General features: G+C 41.9%; 7 protein-coding genes across 7 annotated transcripts; all 7 read right to left on the bottom strand.

Moving 5' to 3' along the window:
* Window positions 1–219: 219 nt before the first annotated feature.
* Window positions 220–6,824, bottom strand: LOC126747183 (zinc finger protein 721-like). Its single transcript, XM_050455685.1, has 5 exons — window positions 5,515–6,824; window positions 4,326–5,169; window positions 1,760–2,118; window positions 1,510–1,709; window positions 220–1,238 (listed from the first exon to the last, which is right to left on the bottom strand). Exons 1-5 carry the CDS (start codon window positions 6,822–6,824, stop codon window positions 220–222), a joined length of 3,732 nt encoding a protein of 1,243 aa, XP_050311642.1.
* A 1,277-nt stretch (window positions 6,825–8,101) lies between these two features.
* Window positions 8,102–12,081, bottom strand: LOC126747730 (zinc finger protein ZFP2-like). Its single transcript, XM_050456529.1, has 3 exons — window positions 11,933–12,081; window positions 11,072–11,863; window positions 8,102–8,846 (listed from the first exon to the last, which is right to left on the bottom strand). Exons 2-3 carry the CDS (start codon window positions 11,818–11,820, stop codon window positions 8,333–8,335), a joined length of 1,263 nt encoding a protein of 420 aa, XP_050312486.1. The 5' UTR covers window positions 11,821–11,863; window positions 11,933–12,081; the 3' UTR covers window positions 8,102–8,332.
* Window positions 12,082–13,674: 1,593 nt separating this feature from the next.
* Window positions 13,675–18,074, bottom strand: LOC126747182 (zinc finger protein 420-like). The gene is made up of 4 exons (XM_050455684.1): window positions 17,958–18,074; window positions 16,614–17,645; window positions 15,165–15,901; window positions 13,675–14,947 (listed from the first exon to the last, which is right to left on the bottom strand). The coding sequence occupies exons 1-4, from the start codon at window positions 18,072–18,074 to the stop codon at window positions 13,675–13,677; spliced, it is 3,159 nt and encodes a 1,052-aa protein (XP_050311641.1).
* Window positions 18,075–18,771: 697 nt separating this feature from the next.
* On the bottom strand, window positions 18,772–19,374 carry LOC126747181 (zinc finger protein 525-like). The gene has a single exon (XM_050455683.1). It carries the CDS (start codon window positions 19,372–19,374, stop codon window positions 18,772–18,774), a length of 603 nt encoding a protein of 200 aa, XP_050311640.1.
* A 548-nt stretch (window positions 19,375–19,922) lies between these two features.
* LOC126747179 (zinc finger protein OZF-like) lies at window positions 19,923–21,739 on the bottom strand. Its single transcript, XM_050455682.1, has 4 exons — window positions 21,699–21,739; window positions 20,957–21,625; window positions 20,451–20,616; window positions 19,923–20,390 (listed from the first exon to the last, which is right to left on the bottom strand). Exons 1-4 carry the CDS (start codon window positions 21,737–21,739, stop codon window positions 19,923–19,925), a joined length of 1,344 nt encoding a protein of 447 aa, XP_050311639.1.
* A 231-nt stretch (window positions 21,740–21,970) lies between these two features.
* Window positions 21,971–25,922, bottom strand: LOC126747729 (zinc finger protein 883-like). Its single transcript, XM_050456527.1, has 3 exons — window positions 24,664–25,922; window positions 22,913–24,169; window positions 21,971–22,740 (listed from the first exon to the last, which is right to left on the bottom strand). The coding sequence occupies exons 1-3, from the start codon at window positions 24,687–24,689 to the stop codon at window positions 22,479–22,481; spliced, it is 1,545 nt and encodes a 514-aa protein (XP_050312484.1). The 5' UTR covers window positions 24,690–25,922; the 3' UTR covers window positions 21,971–22,478.
* Window positions 25,919–27,049, bottom strand: LOC126747178 (zinc finger protein 239-like). Its single transcript, XM_050455681.1, has one exon. The coding sequence runs from the start codon at window positions 27,047–27,049 to the stop codon at window positions 25,919–25,921; it is 1,131 nt and encodes a 376-aa protein (XP_050311638.1).
* Between the last annotated feature and the right edge of the window lie 693 nt (window positions 27,050–27,742).

Below are 27,742 nucleotides of genomic sequence, written 5' to 3'. Positions count from 1 at the left end.
AAATCAAGCGTCAGCAGTTCAGAAATATTTTATTGCACTAAAGGAATATAAATTATTATATGACAATTCGATCTGTTACAAGGTTATCACATGACCTCCAGATTGCCCTCTCTCTTTATTAATGGACTAACTGTCCTCTGTGCTGGTTTGGAGGGCAACTGTCTTCTGAATAGCCAATCAAATTCATAAGAAGCACTCCTTCTGGATAATTCCGTTAAATCAAAGGGTTTTCTCAATTTTCAACATTGAAATCCCCGGACAATTCTTCTTATGCAGCTTCAAGCCTTGGTTGGTGGTGAAGCCTTTGCTGCAAAAGCTGCAGACGTAAGGTCGTTCCCCAGTGTGGGTTCTGATGTGGACCTTAAAGGAGGCTGAAAACCCAAAGCATTTCCCACAGAATTCGCACGAATAAGGCTTCTCTCTCGTGTGGACCCTCTCGTGGGTCTTCAGATAGTCCTTCTGTGGGAACCTCTTGTCGCACCATTGACACACGAAGGGTAGATCGCCCTTGTGGACCCTGATATGTTTGAGAAGTTTGGATTTTTCGGTGAACCCTTGACCGCAAGTGTCACAGAGAAAGGAGTTCGGTTGCTTTTTGATTCTGTGGCTAATTATTTGAGGCATGTCGTAGTCTTTGACACTAACTGAGGCCTGGTGTTTCTTTAGCTGATGCACCACCATGTACTTCTCAAAAGTGAAGGTTTTGCTGCAGACGATGCAGGAGTATGGCTTGGTGCCCTGATGCAGGTTCTGGTGCTCTTGGTAGACCTTGAACTGCTTGAATCCCTTGCCGCACTCCTTACAGAAGAACGGAAATCGCTTCAGATGTTGATAGTTCACGTGGGCTTTGAAGCTGTTGGGGTTCAAGGTTTTACTGATGTACGGGCAACAGGGACACTTCAGAGTTTTAGCCTCGCTATGTTTCATCTGGTGCATCCCAAACTCGAATGGACTTTCGAACTCTTGAGAGCAATTCGAGCACTTGAAGAGCCTCTGGTGGATCTTCAAGTGCTCTTCGACCTCCTCGACCTTTTGGTATTCAGCGGAGCAGGTTTCACAGAAGTAAATGCTTTGCACCTCGTCGTACTTATAAGAGGGACGTTCCTCCTCAAAATAAGTTGCTTTATGGGAGGTTTTGTGAAGGCGAAGGAGGTGTCGGTCCTCAAACTTCTCTTGACAATACTTGCAGGTCCAGGTGGTCTTGGTGCAAGGGGTTAAGGTGTGTTTCGTGAAGCGACCTATGGTTTTAAAGTTTTTATTGCATAACTTGCAACAAAACCACCCTCTCTTGTTTCCTTTGAAGGTCTTTTTTCTTGGATTAATGCTAAAATAATTAAAAACAGTAAATCTTATTTGGAGTGGCCTTCTTAAATGACAAATTGGACTCACTCCAGGAATTATACTGCCAGGAGTTTTATTTTAAGGAAATAGTAAACTTCAACTTATTACAACTATTGCATTTATTTTAAAATACTTAAGGCTTATCACAAAACAATTACTCCACCATACCAAAAATGCCATGATCGTCCATAATATAAGTGGGATTCAGTTGAACGTACTGCTGCTGGGGCAGCTGCTCTATTTTAGCCTTTTTCAACCCCCCCGAGCAGTTTTTTTTATGCAACTTCAACCCCTGATTGGTGGTGAAGCCTTTGTTACAAAACTCACACACATACGGTCTCTCTCCCGTGTGAGTCCTGCGATGAACCCTAAAACCCTCCCAGTTAGTACCGGAAACCACCTTTAGTCCTTTACTCACCTGAAGGGAGCGTGCTGAGCGAAGCGTTTACCGCAAAACTCACAAGAGTAAGGCTTCTCCCCCGTATGCACTCTCTCGTGAGTTTTAAGGTAAGACTTAACAGGGAATTTCTTCCCGCACCAGGTGCACACGAAAGGCAGGTCGCCCCTGTGGACACGCAGATGCTCCAGCAATTTCGCTTTCTCTGTGAAAGTTTGCCCGCAAGTGTCACAGAGAAAAGCCTTCACCGGGATGGCGCTTTTGGGTTTCTTTTGCCGTTTATAGCAGATTTCTATGTGCTCCTCCAGGGCTTGTGCTTTGTAGAAGTGCCTGTTGCAGGTGCGACATTCGTTTTCGATTTTTCTGCCCGTTATGCCCACCTGAAAGAGGTCTGATGTTAGACCTTGGAGGACTTCTCGGTAATTATTGATAGCGTCCAAGTGGTTTGAGACATTTGATTAAAATCGTGGCAGTTATTAGCTAACGTACATGGGCAAGCAGGACCAAAATTACTTTCAAATATTCAAAGCCTAAGCTGGTGAAAACCTGGGCTCAATATCGTAGATCGAAATGTTTAAAGATAAGCCAGGACTATGGCTAGTTTGACCTTAATATTTTTCAAATGGCTTGAGGAATCGGATTGAAACTACAGCAGATTTTAGCTAACATACAAGGGCAAGCAGGAGCAAAATTATTTAAAAAAAATTCCAGTTCTAATTTAGTAAAAACTTGGACCCAATTTTGTAGGTCCAAATGTTTAAAGATTGGCCAGAACTAAGGCTCGTTCCATATTGATATTTTTCAAGCGGCTTAAGGATTCGGACTAAAATTATAGCAGGTGTTAGCTAACATACAGGGGCAAGCAGAGGCACAATTATTCAAAAAAAAATCAAACCCTAAGCTAGTAAAAACTTGAGCTCAATTTCTTAGATCCCAATGTTTAAAGATTGGCTAAGACTATGGCTCGTTCCACATTGATATTTTTCAAGCGGCTTAAGGATTCGGACTAAAATTATAGCAGGCGTTAGCTAAATACAGGGGCAAGTAGGAGCAAAATTATTTAAAAAAATTCCAACCCAAAGCTAATGAAAACTTGGGCTCAATTTCCTAGATCCAAATATTTAAAGATTGGCCAGGATATGACTCGTTCGACCCTAATGTTTTTCAAACGATTTAAGGAATCGGATTGAAATTACAGCAGACTTTAGCTAACATACAGGGGCAAGCAAGGGCAAAATTATTAAAAAAAATTCAAACCCTAAGCTAGTGAAAACTTGGGCTCAATTTCGTAGAGCTAAATATTCAAAGACTGGACAGGATACGACACGTTTGAAATTCATATATTTCAAGCGGCTTAAGGATTAGGATTGAAATTATAGCAGATGTTAGCTAACATACAGGGGCAAGCAAGAGCAAAATTATTAAAAAAAATTCAAACCCTAAGATAGTGAAAACTTGGGCTTAATTTCGTAGACTCAAATCTTTAAGGATGAGCCAGGGCTATGGCTCGTTTGACCTTAATATTTTTCAAACAGCTCGAGGAATCGGATTGAAATTACATCAGATTTTAGCTAACATACAGGGGCAAGCAGAGGCAAAATAATTTAAAAAAATTCAAACCCAAAGGTAGTGAAAACTTGGGCTCAATCTCCTAGATCCAAATATTTAAAGCTTGGCCTGGGACTATGACTCGTTCAACCTTAATGTTTTTCAAATGACTTAAGCAATCGGATTAAAATTACGGCAGACTTTAGCTAACATATAGGGGCAAGCAGAGGCAAAGTTTATTTTAAAAATTCAAACCCTAAGCTAGCGAAAACTTGGGCTCAATTTCGTAGACCCAAATGTTTAAAGATGAGCCAGGGCTATGGCTCGTTTGACCTTAATATTTTTCAAACGGCTTGAGGAATCGGATTGAAATTACAGCAAGAGTTAGCTAACATACAGGGGCAAGCAGGAGCAAAATTATCAAAAAAAATTCCAACTCTAAGCTAATGAAAACTTGGACTTAACTTCGTCGATCCAAATATTTGAGGATTGGCTGGGACTATGAGTCCTTTCATCTTAATATTTTTCAAGCGGCTTAAGGAATCGGATTGAAATTACAGCAGACTTTAGCTAACATACAGGGGCAAGCAAGGGCAAAATTATTTAAAAAAAGTCCAACCCAAAGCTAATAAAAACTTGGGCTCAATTTCCTAGATCCAAATATTTAAAGATTGGCCGGGATATGACTCGTTCGACCCTAATGTTTTTCAAACGATTTAAGGAATCGGATTGAAATTACAGCAGACTTTAGCTAGCATACAGGGACAAGCAGGAGCAAAATTATTTAAAAAAATTCCAACCCTAAGCTTACAAAAACTTGGACTTAACTTCGTCGATCCAAATATTTAAGGATTGGCTGGGACTATGACTCGTTCGACCTTAATGTTTTTCAAACGGTTTAAGGTATCGGATTGAAATTACAGCAGACTTTAGCTAGCATACAGGGGCAAGCAAGGGCAAAATTATTTAAAAAAATTCAAACCCTAAGCTAATGAAAACTTGGACAAAACTTCCTGGACTTAAGAAACTCCTTACTCACCTGATGATTTCTCACTTGGTGCACATGCAAGTACTTCTCGTAAGTAAAAGCCTTCTCGCATACAATGCATACGTAAGGCTTTTTCCCAATATGCAAGTTCTGATGCTCCATATAAGTCTTATAGTGCTTAAATCCCTTCCCACACTCCTTGCAATAAAAAGGAAACCTCTTGAGATGCACATAATTAATATGCGCCTTAAAACTGTACAAGTTCGAGGACGCGTAGGTGCAAAGTGGGCACCCAAACTTGCCCTCCTGATCGTGCGTCTGCTTGTTATGAACCCCCAAGTCAAAGTACTCTTTAAACTCCATATTGCACGCGATACATTTGATTATCTGTCTATGGGTGAGAATATGTTCCTTGGCCTCGTCTTCCTCTTGATACTCCGCGGAACAAACGGAGCAAATATAGAGGTCCTGGATATGGTCGAGTTTATAAAAAGGCTCCTCCTCCTCGCACATCTCCTCGGGCTTATGCACCTTCTTGTGCTCCTTCAGTAATTTTAACGTTTTAAAAATCTCCTGGCAGTACTTGCAAGCGTGGATACGATTCGAGTGAGGCTTCCTCCGCTTGACGGCGGGAGGAGGAGACTGAGGAGGTCGGAAGCTACAGTCCTCGCTCCATTTATGCCTCTGCCATTCTGCGGCGGTGTCGAAGGTTTCTTGGCAGCGGGGACACCTCCGCTGTTTACCTTTGAGTTTTTTTTGAGGTTTTTCCGCGAGGTTTTTAAGTCTGCTTAGCAGCGGGAGCTCGTCGTCGCTCTCTTCCGATTTGAAATATTTGTTTTTGTTGGTCGATCTGGTTTTTCGACGTGGAGGCGTATCGGGAGGTTCGATTTTTATCCTAAAAATTGGGGTGGCATTACTGTGAGCCCTCAAAGAAAATTCAATAAGGAGGGGGAGGAAAGGGTTGGGAGCTAGGGCGAGCGGAGGGCTCTAAAATGGTGTTGGAAGGTTGTTCATAAGAATTAGGATGGTACTCACTCACTCACTCAGTTCTCAATAAAACAAGTTTAAAAAATGCAGTTTAATGTTATTCATATTTTTGTTTTCTGTATATAATTAAAATAATACAAAATAGTTTTGAACTTAAAAATTATATGAGTCCTCAGTTAAGGACCCTTTATGAGAGGAAATTAATGAGAATTCTCCCAATTCCTCCGCAAGTGAACTGCATTAGATCTTGTACTCGAAACAGTACTCGTCAGGCAAGAACCCTCCGATAACCGCCGGCTCTCCAGACTCAGCCATCTCGATGGTAGCGCCTATCAGAGCAGCGTCCTTCACCTCGCGCACCTCCTGATAAAACTCGACGGTGGTACTATCGGGAGCGAACTTCCCCGCCCTAATGGTGCAGTTCTTCATGTGCATCTTCTTGATTTGATTGGTAATGAATCTCCTGTTGCAGAACTTGCACTGGTACGGCCTCTCGCCGGTGTGCGTACGTCTGTGAACGCTAAACGGTCCCGGTTGCCTAAAGTTCTTGCCGCAGTACTCGCAATGGTACGGTTTCTCCCCCGTGTGAATCCTCTCGTGCTTCTTCAGGGTATCTTTGCCGGTGAAGGCTCTGCCGCAGTAATTGCACACGAAGGGCTTTAGTCCCTCGTGCATCGCCCTCTGATGGCGCTCCAGGCGGTACTTGGAGCTAAAATTCTTGCCGCAGGTGTCGCACAATAACGAGCACGGTTCTTTCGGGGCGACCTCTGTGCTCTCCGGCAATTTGGCTCCAAGGAGAGGCACGCAAATCACGTTGGCCTTATGGACGTTTTTCTGGTGGTGCAACAGTTTGCGACAGTCGAAGAACTGCTTGCCGCAAACCACGCAGGGATAGTCCGAGTCCTCGACGTGCGGCAGGTTCATTTCTTCGTCGGGATGCTCGGTTTGCAGATGATTTTTCAGTTCGGTCTTAAGGGGGGTCCTGAAGGAGCACCAGGGGCAACTCATCAACATGTCCGGGGCATGTTTGAGGCTGTGGTATCCGAACTTCAAGGGGGAGTCGAATTCGATGTCGCAAACGTCACAGTGGAAGTACGCGTGAGCGGACTTGACGTGATCCTCTATCAATGACTTGAATTCGAACTCCACCGGGCATTTGTTGCAGCTGTACGTGTGTGCCAGTCGGTCAAAGGTGTACGGTTCAAAGGAGCTCTTCTGCTTCTTCTTGCTGAGAGATTCTTTTGGGGTTCCGCAAGTCGGTTGGTGCTTATCCAGGATTTCTTCGGAGGCGAATATTTCCGGACAAGTGGGGCACACGAAGAAACACCTCACGGACTCGTTGTTCTCTATTTTCGACTTTTTGGGGGTGGTTTTTTGCTTCTTTTCTGCTTTCTTTACCACCCTTATGCCCGGCAGTTTGCTTAAGAGTTCCTCCACCTCATTGTTTTGTGTGGCAATAGTTACGCATTGGGACTCCATGTGTTCCGTGAGCGCTTGCAGGCTCTTAAACGTGTTTCCGCAGTCCGAACATTGAAACGTTATCCCGATTATGCCGCTGGACATTTTTCTGGAACTGGAGCTTCTTCTTCTTCTTCGTTTTCTTAGTCTCCTAAAAGGGACTTAAGTCAGTTTTGCGTTTATTGCTTCTTACAAGGGAGTGGGTCAAGGGGAGGAAGCGTCAAACAAAACAAGCCATTTTGGTCTTTGTGAGGCCTATATGTGCCAAATAATTTTTTTTAACAATAATAATAACATAAAAGAATATAATATATAAAAAGGTAAACATTTCTATATAAATTAAACTGGTATAAATACAGTGCATTCACGATGAAAGGGATAAATTCATTAAAAGTTCAGAGGTTTTTTCCTTCGTTTATTTTTCGGACACGTCAATTATGATTGCGCATTTTTTGCAAGAAAAATTTTCTATATAGAGGGTAATTCAAGTATTTTTTTAATAGAACACCCTGTATATCATGACATTTTACAATTCTACGATATATTCTGAATACTTTTTGTATATCATACCATGTGCCTAAAGTCAGCGGTTTGTCAAATTTTACGTAATAGACTAATGAAACATACGACGTTAAAAAATAAAAATTTATACAATATTAATTGCAACTGATGTCCATTTACTTCAATGCATTTTTGAAGTCGGTAAAAAACTTTCAATTGCACATTTTCAATCACTTACGGATCAATTAGTCTAATTCATTCATTATTATTTGAAAAAATCTAATGCGGTTATATCCGGTGATCTTGGTGGCCACTCAATCTGTCCTCTTCGTCCAATCCATCGGTTAGGAAAAGTTGCATCAGGACATTGTCGAACGGCGATAGCAAAGTGTTGAAAAGACTTGTTGAAACCATATTTCGTTATTAGGTACGTGAGCCTCTTACTTATTATCATACTTACAAACAGTTATCAAGTAGGTTCTAAAATTGGAAACTGTTCGAAAATAATGAGGTCTACTTAAGGAATATGGTTTGCTATACAACAAATATTCAGAATACGTCATAATATATAGTGTTTTATTTAAAAAAATGAATATTGACCCATCGTTTCCAGTCGAGGTACCTAGTAAAGACAATTTTGATTTTAAAAAACGCAATGGCATTACTAATCGATGCCCAAAAAATAAAAGAAGAAAAAAACACCCGAATTTCAAATCAATTTGTCCTTTCACTGTATAACTGGAACAGAACAAAAAGCTGAAGAAGGCAGAGAAGGAGAAGAAGAAAAAGAAGGAGGACAAGAGGAAATAGAAAACCAAGGTGCGAGTAGTTTTTCTTCCTAGGATCTTCTCAGCTCTTCAACTCGTTCAGATAAAAATCCCTTATCAACTAATATGTTTATTAAAACTTTAATCTATACCTAAATCAAAATACAACAAAGTAAACAAATTATTGCACAACGATTCTACATAACAAAAAAATAAAAGACCCAGTACACCGATTAACAAATAAAATAAACCATAATCCGTCTATTTTGCGTAATAACCATAACTCTCCAACTTATCCAGGAATAAAGAAATTCCATCAGACTTCACCCATATACCCACCCAAGATCACTGAATAATGTCGTACCTCTCCCCGGAACAAGTCTTCATGTGCAAATTCAAGGACCCCCTGGAAATGTACCCCCCGTTACAGATATTACAAATGTACGGTCGTTCCCCCGTGTGCCCCCTCACGTGGATCCGTAACGAGCACGCCTGATTGAAGCACTTGCCGCAGTACTCGCACGGGTACGGCTTCTCCCCAGTGTGCACTCGCTCGTGCATCACCAAGTAATCCTTCTTGGTGAAGCACTTGTCGCAGAACCGACAATGGTACGGTTTCTCCCCCGTGTGGATACGATAATGGATCTTCAGTTTGTCCCCGGTACCGAACCCTTTGCCGCAATGGTCGCATAGGTGGCGCTTCTCGTTGCGATCCTCACCCTGCGAGTGTTTGGAGGTGATGTGCTTTAGCAACGTGGTGACCTTGGAGAAGACCTTGAGGCAGATGCTGCACTGGGTCTTGTGCAGGGAGCCCTCGATGTAGACCGTGTGATGACGCGTTTGGTGGATCGTCATGTATCTGGAAGAGATCGCGATTGTTGTCATAGTCTGGTGCCTCCTATGGTCTAAGATCCCACCATACTATGACCTTCAGCCGGATGATATAAAATTGTTCACAAAAATAGATGCTGAAGATAATTGGCGAATTCCTCCTCGAATGATAAAAAAATGGAAAATTAAAAAGTAGACGCAATAATATAGACTCATCGACAATCGAACCCGGTACCACAAGATTAGAAGTATGGGTGTAAAACCTATTGACTCAGTAGACCTAATACTAAACTACTTAAATGTTAACAAGTTAACCAATATAAACTGAAGATTATGACTAAATAAATAATGGTGGGAAAATGATAAAAAATAAATACTTATATCGATAAATATTATGTAAATCATATTCCTACCATTATTTATTTAGTCGTAATCTACAGCTTATATTGGTTAACTTGTTGAAATTTAAGTACTTTAGTATTAGGTTTACTTAGTCAATAGGTTTTACACCCATACTTCTAATTTTGTGGTACCGGGTTCGATTCTCGATGAGTCTATGTTATTGCGTCTACTTTTTAACTTTTTGTTTTTTTATCATTCGATGAGGAATTTGCCAATCATCTTCAGTATCTATTTTCAATATCTATTATCAATCTTATGGTACCTTGGAGATTTCTATTTAAATTTTTAGTGTTGTTTTGACTAATACTTTATTTCAGGCCTGATAATGCTCTAGCTAGAGTGAAATACGTATGTAGTCTGTTTAATTACAGGGTGTCCCATTTTGGGTACTTTTGCGGGATATCTCCGTTATTTTTAGAGATAGAGAGTTGCGGTTTTCGCGACACTGTGCTACTTTTCCGTAAAACTAAAGATGCTGTCAACAAAATTTTCATAGCCCTTTTATTTTTTAAGATACAGGACATTTTTGAAATTTTTGCATTTTGGGACCCCCCGTATCTCCGTTATTTTTAAAGTTTTCTGTCACTTCCGGTTTAGCCGGAAATGACCCTTACCCTCTTATTTTAAATAGGATCCCCCAATTTTTTTGACATATTTTGATAGAAAATGACATTCTAACGCCTCATCATTCATTCTGCCATTTTTTTGCCAAAGTTCACAAACAACGAAAATAAATGGGTTTTGGAGCATAAACTCAATCAAAAACAGAGAAATGTTAATCAAAACCTGAATATAGTTGACATTTATTTATTTATTTGTCTTTTTTTTTGCTTCTTGTTATAAATAGCCATGGCCTCCCATTAAATTATGAATTTGATTATTTAAATTTAGAAAATTGTTATTTATTTGCGTATTTTTGAAAAGGTGAAAAAAGGCCAATTTTATGAACTCAAATACATAGGATTTTCCGTTTAAAAAAACATAAGTTTAGGTTATAACTCAAAAACTATTAATCAAAAAAAAATATATCTACACCACTAGATTCTACGGAAAAAACTCTATAAGAATGAGTTTTTACTTATACAAAAACTTTAAAAATAACGGAGATACGAGGAGGGACCCAAAATGCGAAAAAAAATTAAAAAATGCCCTGTATCTTAAAAAATAAAAGGGCTATGAAAATTTTGTTAACCGCATCTTTAGTTTTACGAAAAACTAGCACAGTGTCACGAAAACCGCAACTCTCTATCTCTAAAAATAACGGAGATATCCCGCAAAAGTACCCAAAATGGGACACCCTGTACATAGAATGTTATTCATTTTTATTTTCCATTTTTATACACCCTTTTCTTTTTTCTTTCCTGCTTTGCATATGGTGAAGTACCAACTTCAACATATTATTTTTATTTTTTCTCTTTTTTCAAACCACATTCTTTCCTGTAATTGAGTAACAAACCTGAGGAAATAAATGACTTTTTTTATCACATTACGGGTTAAAAGAGATTTTTTTATAGATTTTAATATATCTACAATTACTTGATTTAATTATCTACCTTTAATTCGATATAAATTTTATCGCGTAACTCGATAGTGCAATTTACTACTGCGACTTATCTGGTACACACCTGGCAACCAATAACCGCACAAGAAAAAAGAAGGAAACTTAGTAAACGCATATAGCACAAGTCACATACTTTCGTGTAATACATAATTTAATGCGTAACAGAATGAGTGCAATTTTGTTTAATTTAATGATTAATTAATTATATTTTGCACAAGATTTTTCAGAGCAAAAAAAATTTTTTGGGCGAAGGTCATAGTATGGTACTACTAAGATGATCGAGAACTCACCTGGAGTAGCAGAAAGCCTTCGAGCACACCACGCAAACGAACGGTTTAATGCCCAAATGTTCGTTATTATGCTCCTTAAAGATCACAGAATCGTTAAAGCCTTTGCCGCAAGTGCCGCAGGTGTAGTAGAACTTGTGGTAGTGCACTCTATTGATGTGGGTCTGTAGACAAGTTCTCCTGGGGGTCGTGTAGCTGCACAGAGGACACACCATGTACTCGTCATTGGAGTGACTTTTCATGTGGATCGCGAAGGCGTACGCCTTCTTGGAGGTGTGCTCGCACTGGTCGCAAGAGTAGAACTCTTCGTGGACCTTGGTTATGTGCTCCTCGACCTCTGATCGGGTCGGATATTCCGCTTGACAAGTGTTACAGTTGTACAGATCCTGTTCTTCGTTGTGCTTAAACGTGTGTTCGTCGGAAGACTCTTCGTGGTGCAACTTGGAGTGCTCGGTCAAGCCTTTACGGCTGTCGAACTCTTGCAAGCACTTACGGCAGGTCCACAGTTTGTGCTCCTGCTTCCTCTTCTTCGATGAAGAAGATTTCTTTTTTCTTTTCTTCGGTTTTTCCAGTTGTTCCTTTTTTATTCGCAACTTTATTGGCTTTTTTTTCTCTGATTTGCCCGGCAGATACTCCTCGTCGCTATCCGGCTCTATTTTGATCGATACGGGCGTAAGTGGGGAGTCGGGAGGCTCTAAAGAGGTCTCCAACGTGCCCACGTCGGGCTTGAACTCCACATCGCTCACCTTCATTTCTATTTGTAAATGGTCACTGTGGTAGGACCAGAAATTGTACCTAAAAATGGGTGGGGTCAGTGTTTGATCAAGAGCAGACTGAGCAGGTCATATTTGATTAAAAACTTACCTTTTAAAAAATACTCGCGGACCACAACAACAAATTTAAACACTGACGCCACTTTGACAGCTAAGGAGACAACACAAACGGTTACCCGGGATACTGTCTTTACAGGGAGAGGAGAAAAATTAACGATAAATTCAAACTAATATATTAATTTCTTAAAAAATAAATAAATACAGAGGGTGAATCACTTATTTTGTGATGCTTAAACTAAATAATGATCTCTTGAAATAGAAATGTAAACCATGCACCCCTACAGAGACAAATTTACAAGGTGTCCCATAAATAATGGTTAATATTTTAACAGCAGATTCCTTTTGGAAAAAAAATGAGGTTAAGTAATGATTTTATAGTGCGAAAGTCAAAGACAACCGAGATACAAGGTGATAATGTATTTTATTTTTAATTTTAGCCATAAACTTAGCATTTATTACTTGTTAGTAGGTAACAAAATTTGGAATACGGTTTCTCTTTTATATGACACTTCTTTAAATTAACCTTTTTTTAAATTGGTATGTCATAGAGCAATATTTTGATTTTTTTTAATTCCATAACTTTTTTAGGCTTGGCATAATTTAATTTTCTATTTCAAGTATGTATTGTGCAAACAGTTTTGCTCACTTCAGAAATCTCGCTACGATTAACCCTTTCTGACATATTTACATTAAAAGTTTTCAACAAAAACGACATTCGTAAACTATTCAAATTGCTCTACTACACATCGAATAAATGATAAAATACAGAAATTAAATTAAAAATTAAAATTATGAATATTTGCCTCAATTAAATGCTCTTTTGTGATTATTGTATTTTGGCAAACAATTAATTTTATGTATCCCCATATACAAAAATCCAATGGGTTAGGGTCTGGACTTCGTGCGGGCCGAGGTCTGAAAATAGTCTTGTAAAGAGGTCTGTAATAGACAACGTTACTAATTGTTTGATTTTGATTTTTCATAACAACTTATCAAAGTAATTGACCAGAACATAAACCCTGACAGTGACAATGAGGTTTATAATAATAATTCATCTTGTCAGGCACAGTATATTTAACAAATATTTTACTCTAAAGTAAGTAAGAAAATTTAATTAAATTTTGAACGCATTAAAAACTTTAAATGTAAATATCTCGAAAAGGGTTAATCGTAGCGAGATGCCTGAAGTGTACCTTTTTAAGCAAAATAATGTTTATTTTAAATCAAAAATTAAATTGTACATTGTCTAAATGCTAAATTTATGGGCAAAATTCAAAAAAATATAACATTAAGTTCATCACCCTGTATCTTAGATGTCTTTGACTCTCGGACTGGGAAAGTTTAACTTAACCTCATTTTTTTCAAAAGGTCTGCTGTTAAAATATTTACCATTATTTATGGGACACCCTGTATACAGCAGAAGCCAAAAAATCCTCCCCCAGTAAATGTCAAAGGACAAGGGATGTTTAGGCTCCTACTGTATAAACAACGAAGCAAATAAATAACCTTAATTATAAACTACTATGAACAAGTATCGCGGTGTCATCCCTCAGACTGTTAAGGAACTAAAAAGATCACTATTAGTTATATACAAAAGAATAATGAGAAATCTGCATCCAGATCCAGCCTAGACGGACTCCAAAATCACCCGAGGACAGACTTCACCGTATGATTCCTCAAAGAGAAAGAATTTCCGACTGCACGAAGATCTGCTCCTCAACTGTTCCAGAACAATCTTTGAATCTTCCAGTTTGTACAACAACAACGGCAGTCTTACATCCTCACAACTTCCTCGTGTCCAATATCCTGGGCTGCCCCAACCACCGCCCCAATACAGCTCTTAATGTGACTGTTCAATGCACCTCTGGACACAGAACCGGCACCACAATAGGGACACACGTAAGGCCGTTCACCGGTGTGACTCCTCAAATGGATCCTCAAAGGTGCCCCCTGGTTAAAGCATTTCCCGCAGATGGCGCACTCGTACGGTTTCTCTCCGGAGTGGATCCTCTCGTGCATTATCAAGTAGTCGCGCTTAATAAAGCTTTTGGAGCAGTACACGCAAGAATAAGGCTTCTCCCCGGTGTGTTTCCTGTAATGGATCTTAAGTTTATCCGGTCTGGAGAAGCCTTGTCCACACACGTCGCACAGATGCTTTTTTTCATAGGGACCGGTGCGTACGGTGAGATGCTTGGCGGCGTAATGCCTCTCCAAGGTGTCCAGCCGTGCGAAGATTTTCTGGCACACGCTGCACTGGGTCTTGGACTCTGGATCCAGCACTCGCACCGTGTGGGTTCTCAGCTGGTGCGAGAGCAGATATCGGGAGTAGTAGAAGTTCTTGCTGCACACCACACAACCGAAAGGCTTAACGTTCAGGTGCACGTTGTCGTGCTCCTTGAAGCTCAGTGCGTCATTGAAACATTTTCCGCACTTGGTGCACTGGAAATCGTAGATTTGCAAGTGGAGTCGGTTTATGTGCACTTGCATGGCTTCTTTTTTATGGGACATGTACTGGCACCAGGGGCACGGGAACAGCTTGTCGTCCCGGTGTTTTTGGACGTGGACGGTGTAGTTAATGGGGCCGAACAGTTCTTCTTTGCAGACGTAGCACGCGAACTTTTTCTCGTGGGTTTCCACGTGCTTCTCGATCTCTTCCAGGTCCTGGCATTCGGCAGAACAATTGTTACAAGTGAATATGTCGAGTTCCTCGTCGTAAGAGAACTTTGTGGTGGAAGGTTCCGCGGTGACAGTCTTCTTCTCCTCCTCCGGATGTTGCTTTCTATGCTGAAACATCTCCTTTCTGGAGGCGAAGGTTTCGAAGCAAAACTTGCAAGTCCACATGTTCGCCTTCTGATTTCTCGGGTGCTTCGGAGGACTGTCCGATTTTTCTTTTTTTATTCGGGGTTTACGCACTTTTGGCTTGTCCTCATCCGGATGCTCCTCGTTCGGTGTATAACCAGCGGGTTTTCGTTTCCTCCGCACTTTTTTGTGCTGTTGAATGTCTTCCAGGAGTTCCTGTTTTATCAGGATCCTCTCCAGTATCGACCTAAAATACTTATGAGTTAGTATATTTGTTTACAACGCAAATTTCTGGAAAGGAGTCAAAAAAACTGCCTTAAACTTTTAAGTTATCTTTATTTACACCACATCTTGGTTCTAGGATCCCCAATCAGGACTTCCTGGAAGAAGTGAATTATTTTCTTCTTCCAGGAAGCCTCTGAGGGAGAGGAGGCAAGTTCTGGGGGAAAGTAGCCAATTCTCACTTGCCTCCTCTCCCTCTCTTGGACTTCAAGCCTCCGCCCTCTTTCAGATGGACACTCTGATGTTTCCTCACATATTTCATATCCGAAAACCTCTTTCCACACATAGCGCACGCATAATTCTTTTCCCCAGTGTGGATCCTCATGTGCTTCTTCAAATTGAAATTGTTGGCGACCGTCTTGTGGCACACGGGACACTCCACGGTGAGATCCTTTCCGATTTTATGGATCGCACTCAAGTGGCGCCTAAAACTCTTCTCGAACGAGAATTCTCGTCCGCATATCTCGCACTGGAACACCTCCGGGATCCCCGAGAGGGTCTTCTTGTGATTGAAACGCACGTGCAACTTCAGGTAGTTCTTCACCGTGAACTTCTTGCGGCAGTACTCGCACTGGTACTTCGGTTCTGAGGCGTGCACCTCCAAGTGGTCCCGGAGCTTCGCCATGCACATGAAACCCTTTTTGCACAGGTCGCATCTCACTTTGAATCTCTCCCCGTGTCGGTCGATGTGCTGCTTGATGGGAGCGAAGGATCTTGTGGAGGATTCGAACCCGCAGAGGGGACAAACGTATTTTTTTAAGTGAATGCGTCGGTGCACAGTTAGTTTCAGGAGGGTTTGGTAAGGGGCGTGGCAGATGTCGCAACTATAAGGTCCCTCGGGGGTGTGCTCTTCGGAGATGTGCTCTCCAAGGTAGTTGGAGGTGCCGAAGCTGTAGAAGTCGCAAGTCAACTGGTGGGTCTTGGAGTGGTCATTGAGGTTTCCTACCAAGACACCACATATGTTGCATAAATCTCGTTTTTTTTGGAGTGTTTGAGGCTCGGGATTGAGGGTTGAAGCCGGTGGAGCGTTTGAGAGGTTTATGAGATACTGGAGCTGAGTACCTTCGGAAATTATGTAATAGGAGATGATTGTCCTGAAATTTTGGATGAATTTAGCCAAGAAAGATAAATTGGCAGCAAGGTAGAAATGAAACGAAACTTAATTATGTATTTTATAATACGTTTCAATAAAATGAGTAGGTCGTACAAATATTTACACACCTTGACACAATCTGATAGTACACACAAATAAAACTGAGATCGTTAACATAAAATTGATTTCAAATCATTCAGTCTTAGAAATTAGAACTGAAGGAGGTCTCAAGATGGAGTAGTAAATGGCGACAAAAGTCAAGAAGCTAAAGAAATCAGACAAATCTGGGGATGATAATCAGGAATCGAGCTGATGGATAGTGCTGGAAGTTCTGCCAGAAGATCCACATCACTTTGACCATGAAACAGGTTTAGAGCAAGTTACTGAAGGTAAGGGTCGAATATAATGAAGACGATCCTTGTGAGGAGTGAAATCATCCCATTACAGACTTGCAGGAGAGTTACTGGCTTTGAGAAGCTCGCTAAGAAGAAGCATTGACTCTCCAAGACTTCTAGACAACCGGCACCTCCTCACTAACCAATGGGCGTTTCTTATTCTCCCGATCAGGTTGGTGGACCTTCTGGTGCCTAGTGACGTACTGCCTCTGCGAGAACGTCTTTCCGCAAACGTCGCAGCTGTAGTTCTTCTCCCCCGTGTGCACCTTCATGTGTTTCTTCAAGTTGTGATTATTAGCGATCACCTTGTCGCACACCGGGCACTTCACGGTAAAATCTTTGCCGATCTTATGGATGCAGCTCAGATGTCGCTTGAAGCTCTTCTCGAAGGTGAACTTTCTGCCGCAGATTTCGCACTGGAAAATCTCCTCGGTGCCGTAAAGCTCCTTCTTGTGATTAAACTTGTTGTGAAGGGTGAGGTACGACTTGACGGGGAATTTCTTATGGCAGATCTCGCACTCGTACTTGGGCACGTTCTCGTGCCATTCAATGTGCTCCTCCAGTTTCTTTTTGCAGAGGAATCCGCGGTTGCATATGTCGCATCTGACCGCATAATTGTCCTCGTGACGTTTGATGTGCGCTATGATGGAGTTTCTGAACCTGCTGGTGGCGTTGAACCCGCAGATAGGGCAGTCGTAGTTGCCCGTGTGCGTAAATCGGTGCAGAGCGAGTTTGGTGACGTTTTTAAATATTAAATTGCACAAGTCGCACTTGTGGGGGTTCTCGGAGTCGTGCACCTCCTTGTGCTCCTTCAGCTGCTTCTCGTTCCTGAAGGTGATCGAGCAGAGGTCGCAAGAGTAATTGTTCAGGTGGTACTTCTTCATGTGGATTTTCATGTTGGCCACCACCTTGCCGCATTGCGGACATAATCCAGACATGTCCTGTTTCTTTTTTGAGGAACTCGCTGGGTCACTGAACCAATCGGATTCATGGTCTGAGTCATCGGACCAGGTCGGAGGCTTCTCCCAGAGCTCCTTGCAGAGTTTTTCCAATGCCGATCTGGGTTTCCTGATTTTTCTTATGGCGGTTTTTTGACGCGCTTCCTCGTCGCTGGAAGTCCAATCCTCAACCTTAATAATGCGCTTAGGAGGGCGCCTCTTGGGGTTTTTCGTACCCTTTTTGAGGTTCTTGGCTGGTTTGACGTCCTCATATTTAATATCTATATCAGATGTTGGATATGTTCTGGAAAATGTTTATGGTTAGTATGGTCGACACTTCTGGATCAAGAGCTTGGAAAACTGTCGGGAAAAAAAATACTAAAGAGTCCAAACAATAATTTTTATTAACACAAAAAGCTGAATGAGGCCTGCTATGGCCAATGCCGTGCTTGCTGAAGAGATGCCTCATCAGGTACACAGTGAGGCTGTACTTGTTGGTCACATTGCGCAGCAAATGTGATACTGGTAACTTTATGGATTTTCGCCAACTTTATGGATTGGGTTCAGATGGCGCACCAAAGAACGGTTGAAGCTGATGGTTCTGAAGCAGTTCTCGGACTGGAACACCTCCTCGATGTTCAAGAACTCCTTCTTGTGATTATACATCTCGTGACTCTGTAGGTACCTTTTCGTGTTAAAGTTCTTATCACATAAAGTCACTTCTTATCACATAAAGTACATTAAGAAAAGCAAGGAGTACCTTGCTATTCTCGTGAAGTTCCATATTGGTGCGGAATTACTTCCTTCATTTTCTTAATAGTGTCTGAATCGCCTGGAAATAGTGTTTTTCTCCCTTAATTTGTCACATTATACACAAAAAACATCACTTTTTTCTCATGCTCTTCTAATCTTTAGACTGAGATACGGATATATAAATGAGAGATATATGAATTCGTGACTTTTTCACCTTTTTCTGTATCATCGTTTTATTTTCTTAATAAAGTCTGGATCGCCTGGAAATAGTGTTTTTCTCCTTTAATTTGTCAGATTATACCCGAAAAACATCACTTCATTCCCGTACTCTTCTAATTCTCAAACTAGAAGAGAGGGGGAAATAGGGATATATATAAATGAGAATTCGACTTTTCCACCTTTTTCTATATCATCGCTTCAGTTTGTTAATAGTGTCTGGATCGCCTGGAATAAATTTTCTTAAATATATATCTATATCAGTAGTTAGATATGTTTCTGGAAAATGTTTATGGTTAGTATGATGGACACTTCTGGATCAAGAGCATGGAAAACTGACAGTAAAAAAAAATACTAAAGAGTACAAACAATAATTTTTATTAACATAAAAAGCTCAATGAGGCCTGCTATGGCCAATGCCGTGTTTGCTAAAGAGATGCCTCATCAAGTACTGCTTCCTGGGCATTTTCTCTCCGCACACCTGGCACTGGAACTTCTTCTCGCCAGTGTGCAGCCTCAAATGCACGGTGAGGCTGTACTTATTAGTCACCACCTTAGAGCAGACGTGACACTGGTAAGTCTTCTTCTCGCCGACTTTATGGATCGAGTTCAGATGGCGCTTCAAAGAACGCTTGAAGCTGAAGGTTCTGGAGCAGTACTCGCACTGGAACACCTCCTCGATGTTAAACAGCTCCTTCTTGTGATTAAACCTTTCGTGACTTTGCAGGTACCTTTTGGTGTTAAACTTCTTATCACATAAAGTACACTGGTACTTCTTGCTATTCTCGTGGAGTTCCATATGGGTGCGGAAGAGGCTGCGTTGGATGAACCCTCTGCCACAGATGGGGCAAGTGAACGTGAATATTTTCTCTTTATTGGAGATGTGGACCATCATGGAGTGGGGAACTTTGAAGGATTTCTCGCACAAAGGACACTGGTACTGCTTGGTGTGCTTGTAGTGGTGCAGAGCCAGCTTGGTAAGGGTTTTGAAGACCATCGGGCAGTACTCACATCTGTGGTGAGGCTCTTTATGGAGATTCTCGTGCTCTTTAAGAAGCGTTTCCGATTTTACTTCCAGGAAGCAGAGTTTGCAACAGAAGTTGGTTCGATGGTGATGACCTTTCAGGTTACTCACCAGTTTGCCACATATTGGGCATAATTTCTTTGAGGAGGAGAGCGTCCACTCCTCCTTCGGAGATTTAGGAAGCAGTTTTGGAAAGCGGTTTTGTTTCTCCGGAGCGATTTTGTTGCAAACCAACTGCAGACCCTTCGCTGTTCTTATTAAAAACACTTGGGCTGGTTGCCGTGTGTTGCTGCTAAAAAGTATTTTATTCATAAGTATTTTAGAACCCACCAGGGGGCGCACACACTCCAATCACTCCCAAATAAAACCAGAAACTCTGCAAAAATAATCATTCTATATTTCGATGCTATATAAAGGAACTTCACTGTTAAAACAATAGCCTGCAAGGCCCTCAAGGGAACATCCCTCAAAATAAATAAAATCACAGAACAATAATTGAAAAGAACCCGAAAAAAACAACCCTATTCATCATCATATGAATAAAAGGCGAAACCCTCCTGATCCTGTCCCACAGGATCGTTCAGCCCTTGCAGCAGCTGCTGCCTGTACATCATATTCAAGTATTCTTGAGGCGAGGGTTGGTACAACTGCTGCTGCTGCTGCTGCAACAGCTCCTGTCGTTCCTGAAAGGAAGGATGGGCCACGGGAGGAGAAAGAGGCGAAGGAGGTTGATACTCCCGGATCATTTGCTGATGTCGCATCCGATTAATCCGGTTCATTCTCCTCGTCCTGGCCGCCTTCTCCTTCTCCCGTTCCAGAAACAACCGTTTTCGCTCCTCTTGGCGCACGTGCCCCGCCTGGTGCTTCTGCAAGTACTTCTTCTCGGAGAAAGCCTTTCCGCACTCGTCGCAGCAGAAGCGCTTCTCGCCCGTGTGGGTGCGCATGTGCTTTTTCAAGTTATGGTTGTTGGCGATTTTTTTATTGCACACCTAAGGATCAGTAACGTTATAGCAGACAAGGGTGGTAAGGAGGTCCGAAGGTTTACTTACTGGACAGTTCACCCTTCGGTCCTCGCCTATTTTATGGATGGCGCTCAGGTGCCTGATTAGACTCTTCTCGAAAGTGAAGTTCCTGCCGCAGATTTCGCACTGGAACGACTCTTCGATTCCGAACAGTTCTTTTTTGTGATTAAGAGACTTGTGAACTTCAAGGTATCTGAAAGAGAGATTGGTCAAAAGGTAACCCAAGGGGGTCTGTGTGAAGCAGCAGGGTAAGGACATAGAAAGCAGTTTCCAGGCATCCTGAGAAAGCTTAAAGCCAATTCCAGAGATTTCGGAGTACGTAAAAGACTGGAAATTGAGCTAAAAGGTAAGTGGCAAAGGCTTTCTTAGTGAGAAAAATCAAAACCAAAAGAAGAAGAGGAGGAAGGCATCGAACCCCAAAAGCCTTAAAAAAATTGAGTGGGACCCAGAAGAGAGTAAAATGAAGCAGCATTTCCAAAGAGAAACGAAGAACCAAATCAAAGGGGTAATTCAATGCGTCCATTGATCCTTACCTTTTCACAGTAAACTTCTTCTTGCAAAACTCGCACTCATACTTGGGAATATCCTCGTGGATCTCCATATGACTGGCCAGAATATTCTTATCGAAGAACCCCCTGCCGCAAATATCACAGAACACCGAGTACTTCCCTTCGTGTCTCTTAATATGATTTATCAGGGAGTGTTTGTGATTACCTTTGGCGGTGTAGTTGCACAGGGGGCAGCTGTAGGTTTTAGTGTGTTTAAACGTGTGCACCCCTAGTTGTACTAAGGAGGAGAAGGTGAGATCGCACACTTCGCATTGGTAATTCGTGGAGGCGTTGTGGACCTCTTGCATGTGTTCCGCGAGTTTCTCGCTGGTGGGGAAGTTGAGGAGGCAGTCCATACAGTTCTCTGAACCGTGTTTTTCTAGGTGGCGACTGAGGAATTTATAGGATTGTTTGCAGACGTTGCACGAACGTTTTCCTGCTAGTGGTTTGGGGGATGAAGAGCTTTCGTCAAGGTCTCCTTCCTCGAGTTCGTTTTCTTCGTCATCTTCCTCTTCCTCCTCCTCCTCCTTTATCTCTTCGGAAAATGGCACGTTTTCCAACTCTTCCACTTCTATTTTATTCTCGTCTGTGTTATTATCGTTAACTATTTGAATGTAGATTTCCTCAGCGTCTAAATCGGGTTTTACAGTGAGCCTAAAAAATTGGGTAAGCTGTAGACAATTATTTCATGTTTCCATCTACTTAAGATTAATTGGAGCTGCAACACCAATTTGCTAAAACTCCCCATTTTGGTCCTTCGAGTCGCATAATTAAATTCCGGCTTTTTATACGCTTCAATGTCGTATATTGGCCAGAGCGGGTTATCGATCGAAACGAGATTGCCTTGTCGGCTGAGTCACTCTCTCTCTCTCTCTCTGACTTGAGAGAAATCAATATATTTTGATGAAGGTGCTGGGAAAAAAGACGACGAGTTTCCCTCTCTCTTCCACATAAAAAATAGTTGAAGAAGGAACCGGGTAATGAATGAAAACACCACCGTCTATTACAAACCAACTTTTTATTTATAAATCAAAATTCTAGATTTTACATCTATGGCAACCTCGTAGCTCATCTCTTACCGACTAATTTATAATCACTATATCTGTCTCTATATTTGGTGAACAGAAGCTTAACACCTAAAATTTTATTATTTGGTTTCGTAGCTACAGATCGTGCTTAACATAAATGTGAAAAACGTATAGGAACATAACATGGAAATTAAAGTTAACGGAACCGAAATCGGGCTGGTGAGCCGGTCGTACCCTTCAATTAAATGCACCCTGTATCCAAACATTCAATCAGTCAAGGAAATCACAGAGGGTATCCATTAAGTGCTCCTTGGACAAGAAGATCCAGAGGAGTTTTGTTAGGCACTTAATTGACATCCTCTGTAATAAGCCTGGAAAATAATTAGTGAACTAAAGTAAGTTCTCTTGACCAGGATTTCCAACCCGTAAAAAACAAAATTGCACAAAACAAAAGGATATAAGGGGGAGAGAACCGCCCTTCAAAAATCCATCTTTGTGAAAAACCCTTTGCAAGACTTGAGATGGATGTTGAGCATGGCCTTGGCCACAAAGCCCTTACTGCAGAACTGGCACACGTAGGGCTTCTCCCCGGTGTGGCCACGCATGTGTATCACCAGACTGCTCCGCTGCGAGAAGCCCTTGGTGCAGTACTCGCATATATAGGGCTTCTCGCCTGTGTGCACTCGCACGTGCTCGACTAGTATCGGTTTTTTGGTAAAGCATTTTCCGCAGTACTGACAGCTAAAAATAAAAATGAGTCTTTAAGGTTAAGGGCCCTTTGGTGCCCAATCTCTTAAGCAAGACTTGGCAAGAAGATGAGAGGGAAAATAATTTGGGTTCAAGCAACATTTACCTCTTTATTACCTTGCCATTCTTGCAACCAGAGACGGTTCAAGACTCAATCAATTCTTACCTGTAAGGCTTGTATCCAGTATGGGTCCTCAAATGGAACTTCAACTTCTCCTTACTGGACAGCGTCTTACCGCAGATATCACATATAGCGAAATTCCCAGTGTGGGAGTTCATGTGCAACTTCAAACTGTTCCTGTGCTGATAAACTTTGCTACAAATCACGCACTGGTACGTGTTGGGACAGTGCATCTCCTCCTTGTGCATGTTGAGCTTGTGCGCGTGAAGATATCTCGAATACAAGAAGCATTTCCCGCAGTACTGACAGTCGAAGGGCTTCAGCCCCGTGTGGTAGTTATCGTGCTCCTGGAAATGCTGTAAAATGCTAAAGGACTTCTTGCAAGACTCGCACCAGTACTTGAGGAGATCCTCGTGGTTCACCACGTGCTCCGTCATCTGGTTGATCTCGGTGGTATTAAACTCGCACATTAGACACTGGAATATCCCGAACACGTTGTGCGCCCTCAGGTGAATGATGTGATCCAGGATCTTTTTGGTGGAATGGTTGCAAGCGTCACAGTAGTAATAGTTATTGTGGGTCTCCACGTGGTCCTTAAGACTGCCAGCTGATTTAAATTCTTTCGCACATATATCGCAGGGATGTGTGTCTCCGAAGAACCTGGAGGTCCTCAAACGCTTGCCGGGATGCAATTCTTTGTAATGGTCTTTGATCTCTTTGAGTTTCCACTCTTTGTCGTCTTTGCATATGGGGCAAGTGATGGTTTTGTTCCAGTCCAGGTGCTCGGGAGAGATCAGCTCGTCGCTGCCGTAATTCTGCAGATCGGATTCTGCCATTTTTTTCTTTGGCGTGCTTTGTTTCCTGGGCTTGCGCTCAGGCTTTTCTTGGTCACCCCCTGTAGGGATTTTTTTCGACTTTTTTGTGTATTTTCGTTTGGGTTTGGGGGGATCATCGTCCTCGATGATTATTTTCCTTGGTCTACCCTTTTTTCTTTGGCTGGTTCTACGTGTGGTCGTGTCGTCCACGTTCCACTCTTTGGCTTCTTCTTTTGGTTCATGTTTAACTTCTTCCAAGTCCTCTTTGGTAACGATACTCTTTTCTTCTTGTTTTTGTTCCTCTTCTTTTATTTCCTGGATGACCAGGACTTGTTGCTGAGGTGGTTTGTCCTCCAACAATCCCCCATCAGGCTCTTCCTCTTTTATTTTTATCTCTGTTTGAGCAATCTCTTTGGGTTTCAGTGTTTCTGCCTCTGACACCTCAGCTATCTCCACAATAGGGGTGAAAAACGCCATGGGGCACGACCTAAAAATTTATAGACCGTACTTTTTTGTTCTTCTTAGTTCCAGCGTATCAAAATCAGCTGTGAGAGTGGGACAAGTATGTTTATAAGGGTGCAAAAGATTTAAGACATTCAGGTGCCTGAGAGCTGGTACCTGAATTTTAATTTTATTCAATTCCGATCCCATGATTAAAAGGTGAATTTCTAGGAAATGCCAAAAGGTTTAGGGTTTTTTATGAGTTTGTTAAATTCCATTTAAAATAATGAAAAAGAAACGTAACAGTCCGTCCCTGGGTGCCGATAAAAACATCATGCAAACACGCTATCGATTTTACAGCTTATTTTCATGCAATGTGTTTACATTGTCCGGCTCGAAGGACCGTTTTAACAGTAACCCCCTCCCCCAGAACGAACTGTACGTCAGCGCACGCCCACAACTCACAACACAGCGTGATCACACTGGAAGGTGACCAAGGGAAACTCAATTTGAACGGTGAAAAAAACATTAAAGACTTACGTGGGTTCGTCTGATAACGCACTCATCACTTTCCTCGGATACCAATTGACCACTGGCGCACCAAATAACAAAATACCAATAAACAAACGCCTGCGAAAGCTGGTGCCGTCTCGTCAACCCACTAGCGTCACAACACTCGGTATTACGCCATCTTGAAACACGGTTGCCGGATCGCGATTCATTCGGATCCGTTCCAAGGGTGGTGCACAAGGTGAAAAATCAGTAACAGCACGTAATCATTGGGACGAGCGACAACGTCGCTTCTGCGCTTCGTATAAGCGTCGTTGAACGGAAACGTGACGTGCTAGAGATCGACCCGTATGCAATGTGGTGATAAGTGGTTGTACAGCGTTGGCTTCAAGATTTTTTGGTTTTCTTAATAATTTTTTTTTTGTTGATTCTAATACAAACTTGCATTAAAATCAAGGAGACTCAAAAATTCAAGCTGCTTTAAGAAAAACTGTGAGGATCGTCAAAATGGTGGCCACAGTACAATTGCACCTTGTCCAATAAAACCAATTAAGTAAATAGAATATAAATTTATTCCGAATGGCATTTTTAAATGGCAAAACAGTAACAAAATCCTAAACTTAAACAATTTATGCGGAAACAACAAATTTTTAATGAGTACGCACGTATTTGAACAAATTAATTGTTGCTAAGTGCTTATAATTTGTGCAAATACTGGGTGTAAATAAAGTAAATTTCCACAAGGCATCTTATCTCTACTGTTTTAGTGATAACGAAATATTAGATAACAACAAAAAAGATATTCTTAAGGGGATCCGAACGCGGCTTAAGACCCCCATAACTAACTTAAATATAAATCTATAAAAAAACAGTAATAAAAATATATATTCCCCCAATGCATAAGCGAACCCAAGCATTATTTACCTACGAAAACATAATATGTATATAAAGTCTTTCTTGTGAATTGTTCAATTTTTATAACAATTCTTTTGGGCCCAATAAGAAAAAATATTAGGGGAGGCAGGGGCAAAGACTGTACGTCCTTCCTATACAGCACTATACAAAAAAGTCTCCTCTCCCCTAATTTATTTGTTTTCTTCCCAAGGGCGTGCCTTATATCTTAAGACTAACAAGTATAAAAACTAGCGATTTGTGTACCCTGCTATGCGAAATTGCCCCACATCCCTTTCAAAGTACGAGAGCCAAGGGCCTAAGTTAACGAATATTTTGGAAAAAGGTCCCAAAAATCGTGCATCGGCCCCCGTACTAAAACCACAGCCTCCCATCACTCGGTTTTCGGTAAACTCATCTCGGACACCAAAGGAAACACTTTGTTCTCAGAAGAAGCCCCTGGTTCGGGCATGAGCAGTCGATCGGCACTCCCAAGGAACTGCTGAGCGAGTGCGGGCAAAGGATGCCTCATCCAGGAGGAGGCGAAGGCAGACATCAAGTTGCCTTCGCACGTCTTCATGTGTGAGTCCACCGAGCTCTTTGTGACGAAACCTTTGCCGCAACACACGCACACGTAGGGCCTCTCACCGGTGTGGGTCCTCTCGTGGATCTTCAGGGGGGTCCTCTGGGTAAAGCCCCTGCCGCAGTACTTGCAGATGTGGGGTTTCTCCCCCGTGTGCACCCTCAAGTGTTCAATGAGCTGATCCTTCTTGGTGAAAGCCTTGGCGCACACTTGGCAAGCGAACGGCTTGTATCCAGTATGGATACGTCTGTGGAACTTGAGTTTCTCCTTGCTGGAGAGCCGTTTTCCGCAGATGTCACACAGTACCGACAAGTCGATGCCCTGATCGTTGTGCTTGCTCAGTTTGTGTCTTCTTAGGCCAGAGGCCGAGGCGTAATGCTTGCTGCATATTTTACAATCGAACTTCACCAGGGGTCTTCCGGTGAGGATCTCGTAGTGCTGGGAGCGTTTGTGCGCGGCCAGAAATCTGGAAAACATGAACTGTTTCCCGCACAGTTCGCAATGGAACGGCTTCTCGCCGGTGTGGACGTACTTGTGCTCCAAGGCGTGTGTGCTGACGGTAAAAGCCTTCTGGCACACCTCGCACTTGAACTTGGTGGTACCCTCGTGGGCCCTGACGTGCATTTCTATGTGGTACTTGGACACGTTTTTATAAGAGCACAAGTGACATGAATATTTGCCATCCTCACTATGGCTGATCGTATGTAAGGCGAACCTGACGTTGTTCTTGTAGGTGGCGTTGCAAACCTCGCACTCGATCGGTTCGTCCAATTCCACCGGCGGAGGGTGGGTTTTACGGCGCTTTTTTACAGGAATCTTCTTCTTTTTTAGGGTTTTTTTGATCTTTTTCTTTACCCTGATTGGGTCCGGGATGTTTAGGTGATCCGAGTCATCCTCTTCTTTTATTTCGACATTGGGTTCGGTCCTAAAATAGTTATGCATTAGTACAGGAAGGTGCAAGGCATACGCTCACTTTTATATTGGAATAAATATAGGAGCATATGCCTCGTAACAGCTGGAGGGAATGTTTAATTAAAAAGCTTTGGTGCTTATTATAAGTTTTATTTTGTACATACATTTTCGAACATGACAATTTTCTAGCAGATAAAAGGTTTTCCAATAAGAGATGTTACTTCGAATAGACCGTTATTTCGGTAGATGTCACTTTTGAAGCTGCAATTTTTTGACGTTTGACAAGTAACGATACACGCTTCAACAACAACAGCATTGAAAATTCACTATAAAAATCGTGAAAATTTGTCAAAGACCTTGTCGAACCCTAATATAGAAATTGGTGGAAAAATTCGAGCTGTTGGGACAACTTAGTGATGTGAAGAATAAACCTGTGCTGCTGTAGCCGAAAGTGTTGAAGGTTTGTCCTATTGTTTGTCCATTCTTCGTTGTTCTTTGGAGTTAGGCATTCGACAAACACCATTACACCGTATTTTGCATAAAGATTTAGACCTTAAGCCTTATAAAGATCAGTTAACACAAGAACTCAAGCCGGCCGATCAACAACAACGTCGCATCTATGCTGATTGGGTCCTTGAAATGCACGAAAACGATCGGGAATTTAATCGAAAAATCATCTTGAGTGATAAGGCCCGGTTCCGCCTCGGTGACTTCGTCAACAAG

This window comes from Anthonomus grandis, chromosome 19 (assembly GCF_022605725.1).
Source record: "Anthonomus grandis grandis chromosome 19, icAntGran1.3, whole genome shotgun sequence".
Taxonomy (NCBI): domain Eukaryota; kingdom Metazoa; phylum Arthropoda; class Insecta; order Coleoptera; family Curculionidae; genus Anthonomus; species Anthonomus grandis.
Note: the sequence above shows the minus strand (reverse complement) of the source record. Positions and strands in the feature narration are given on the sequence as shown.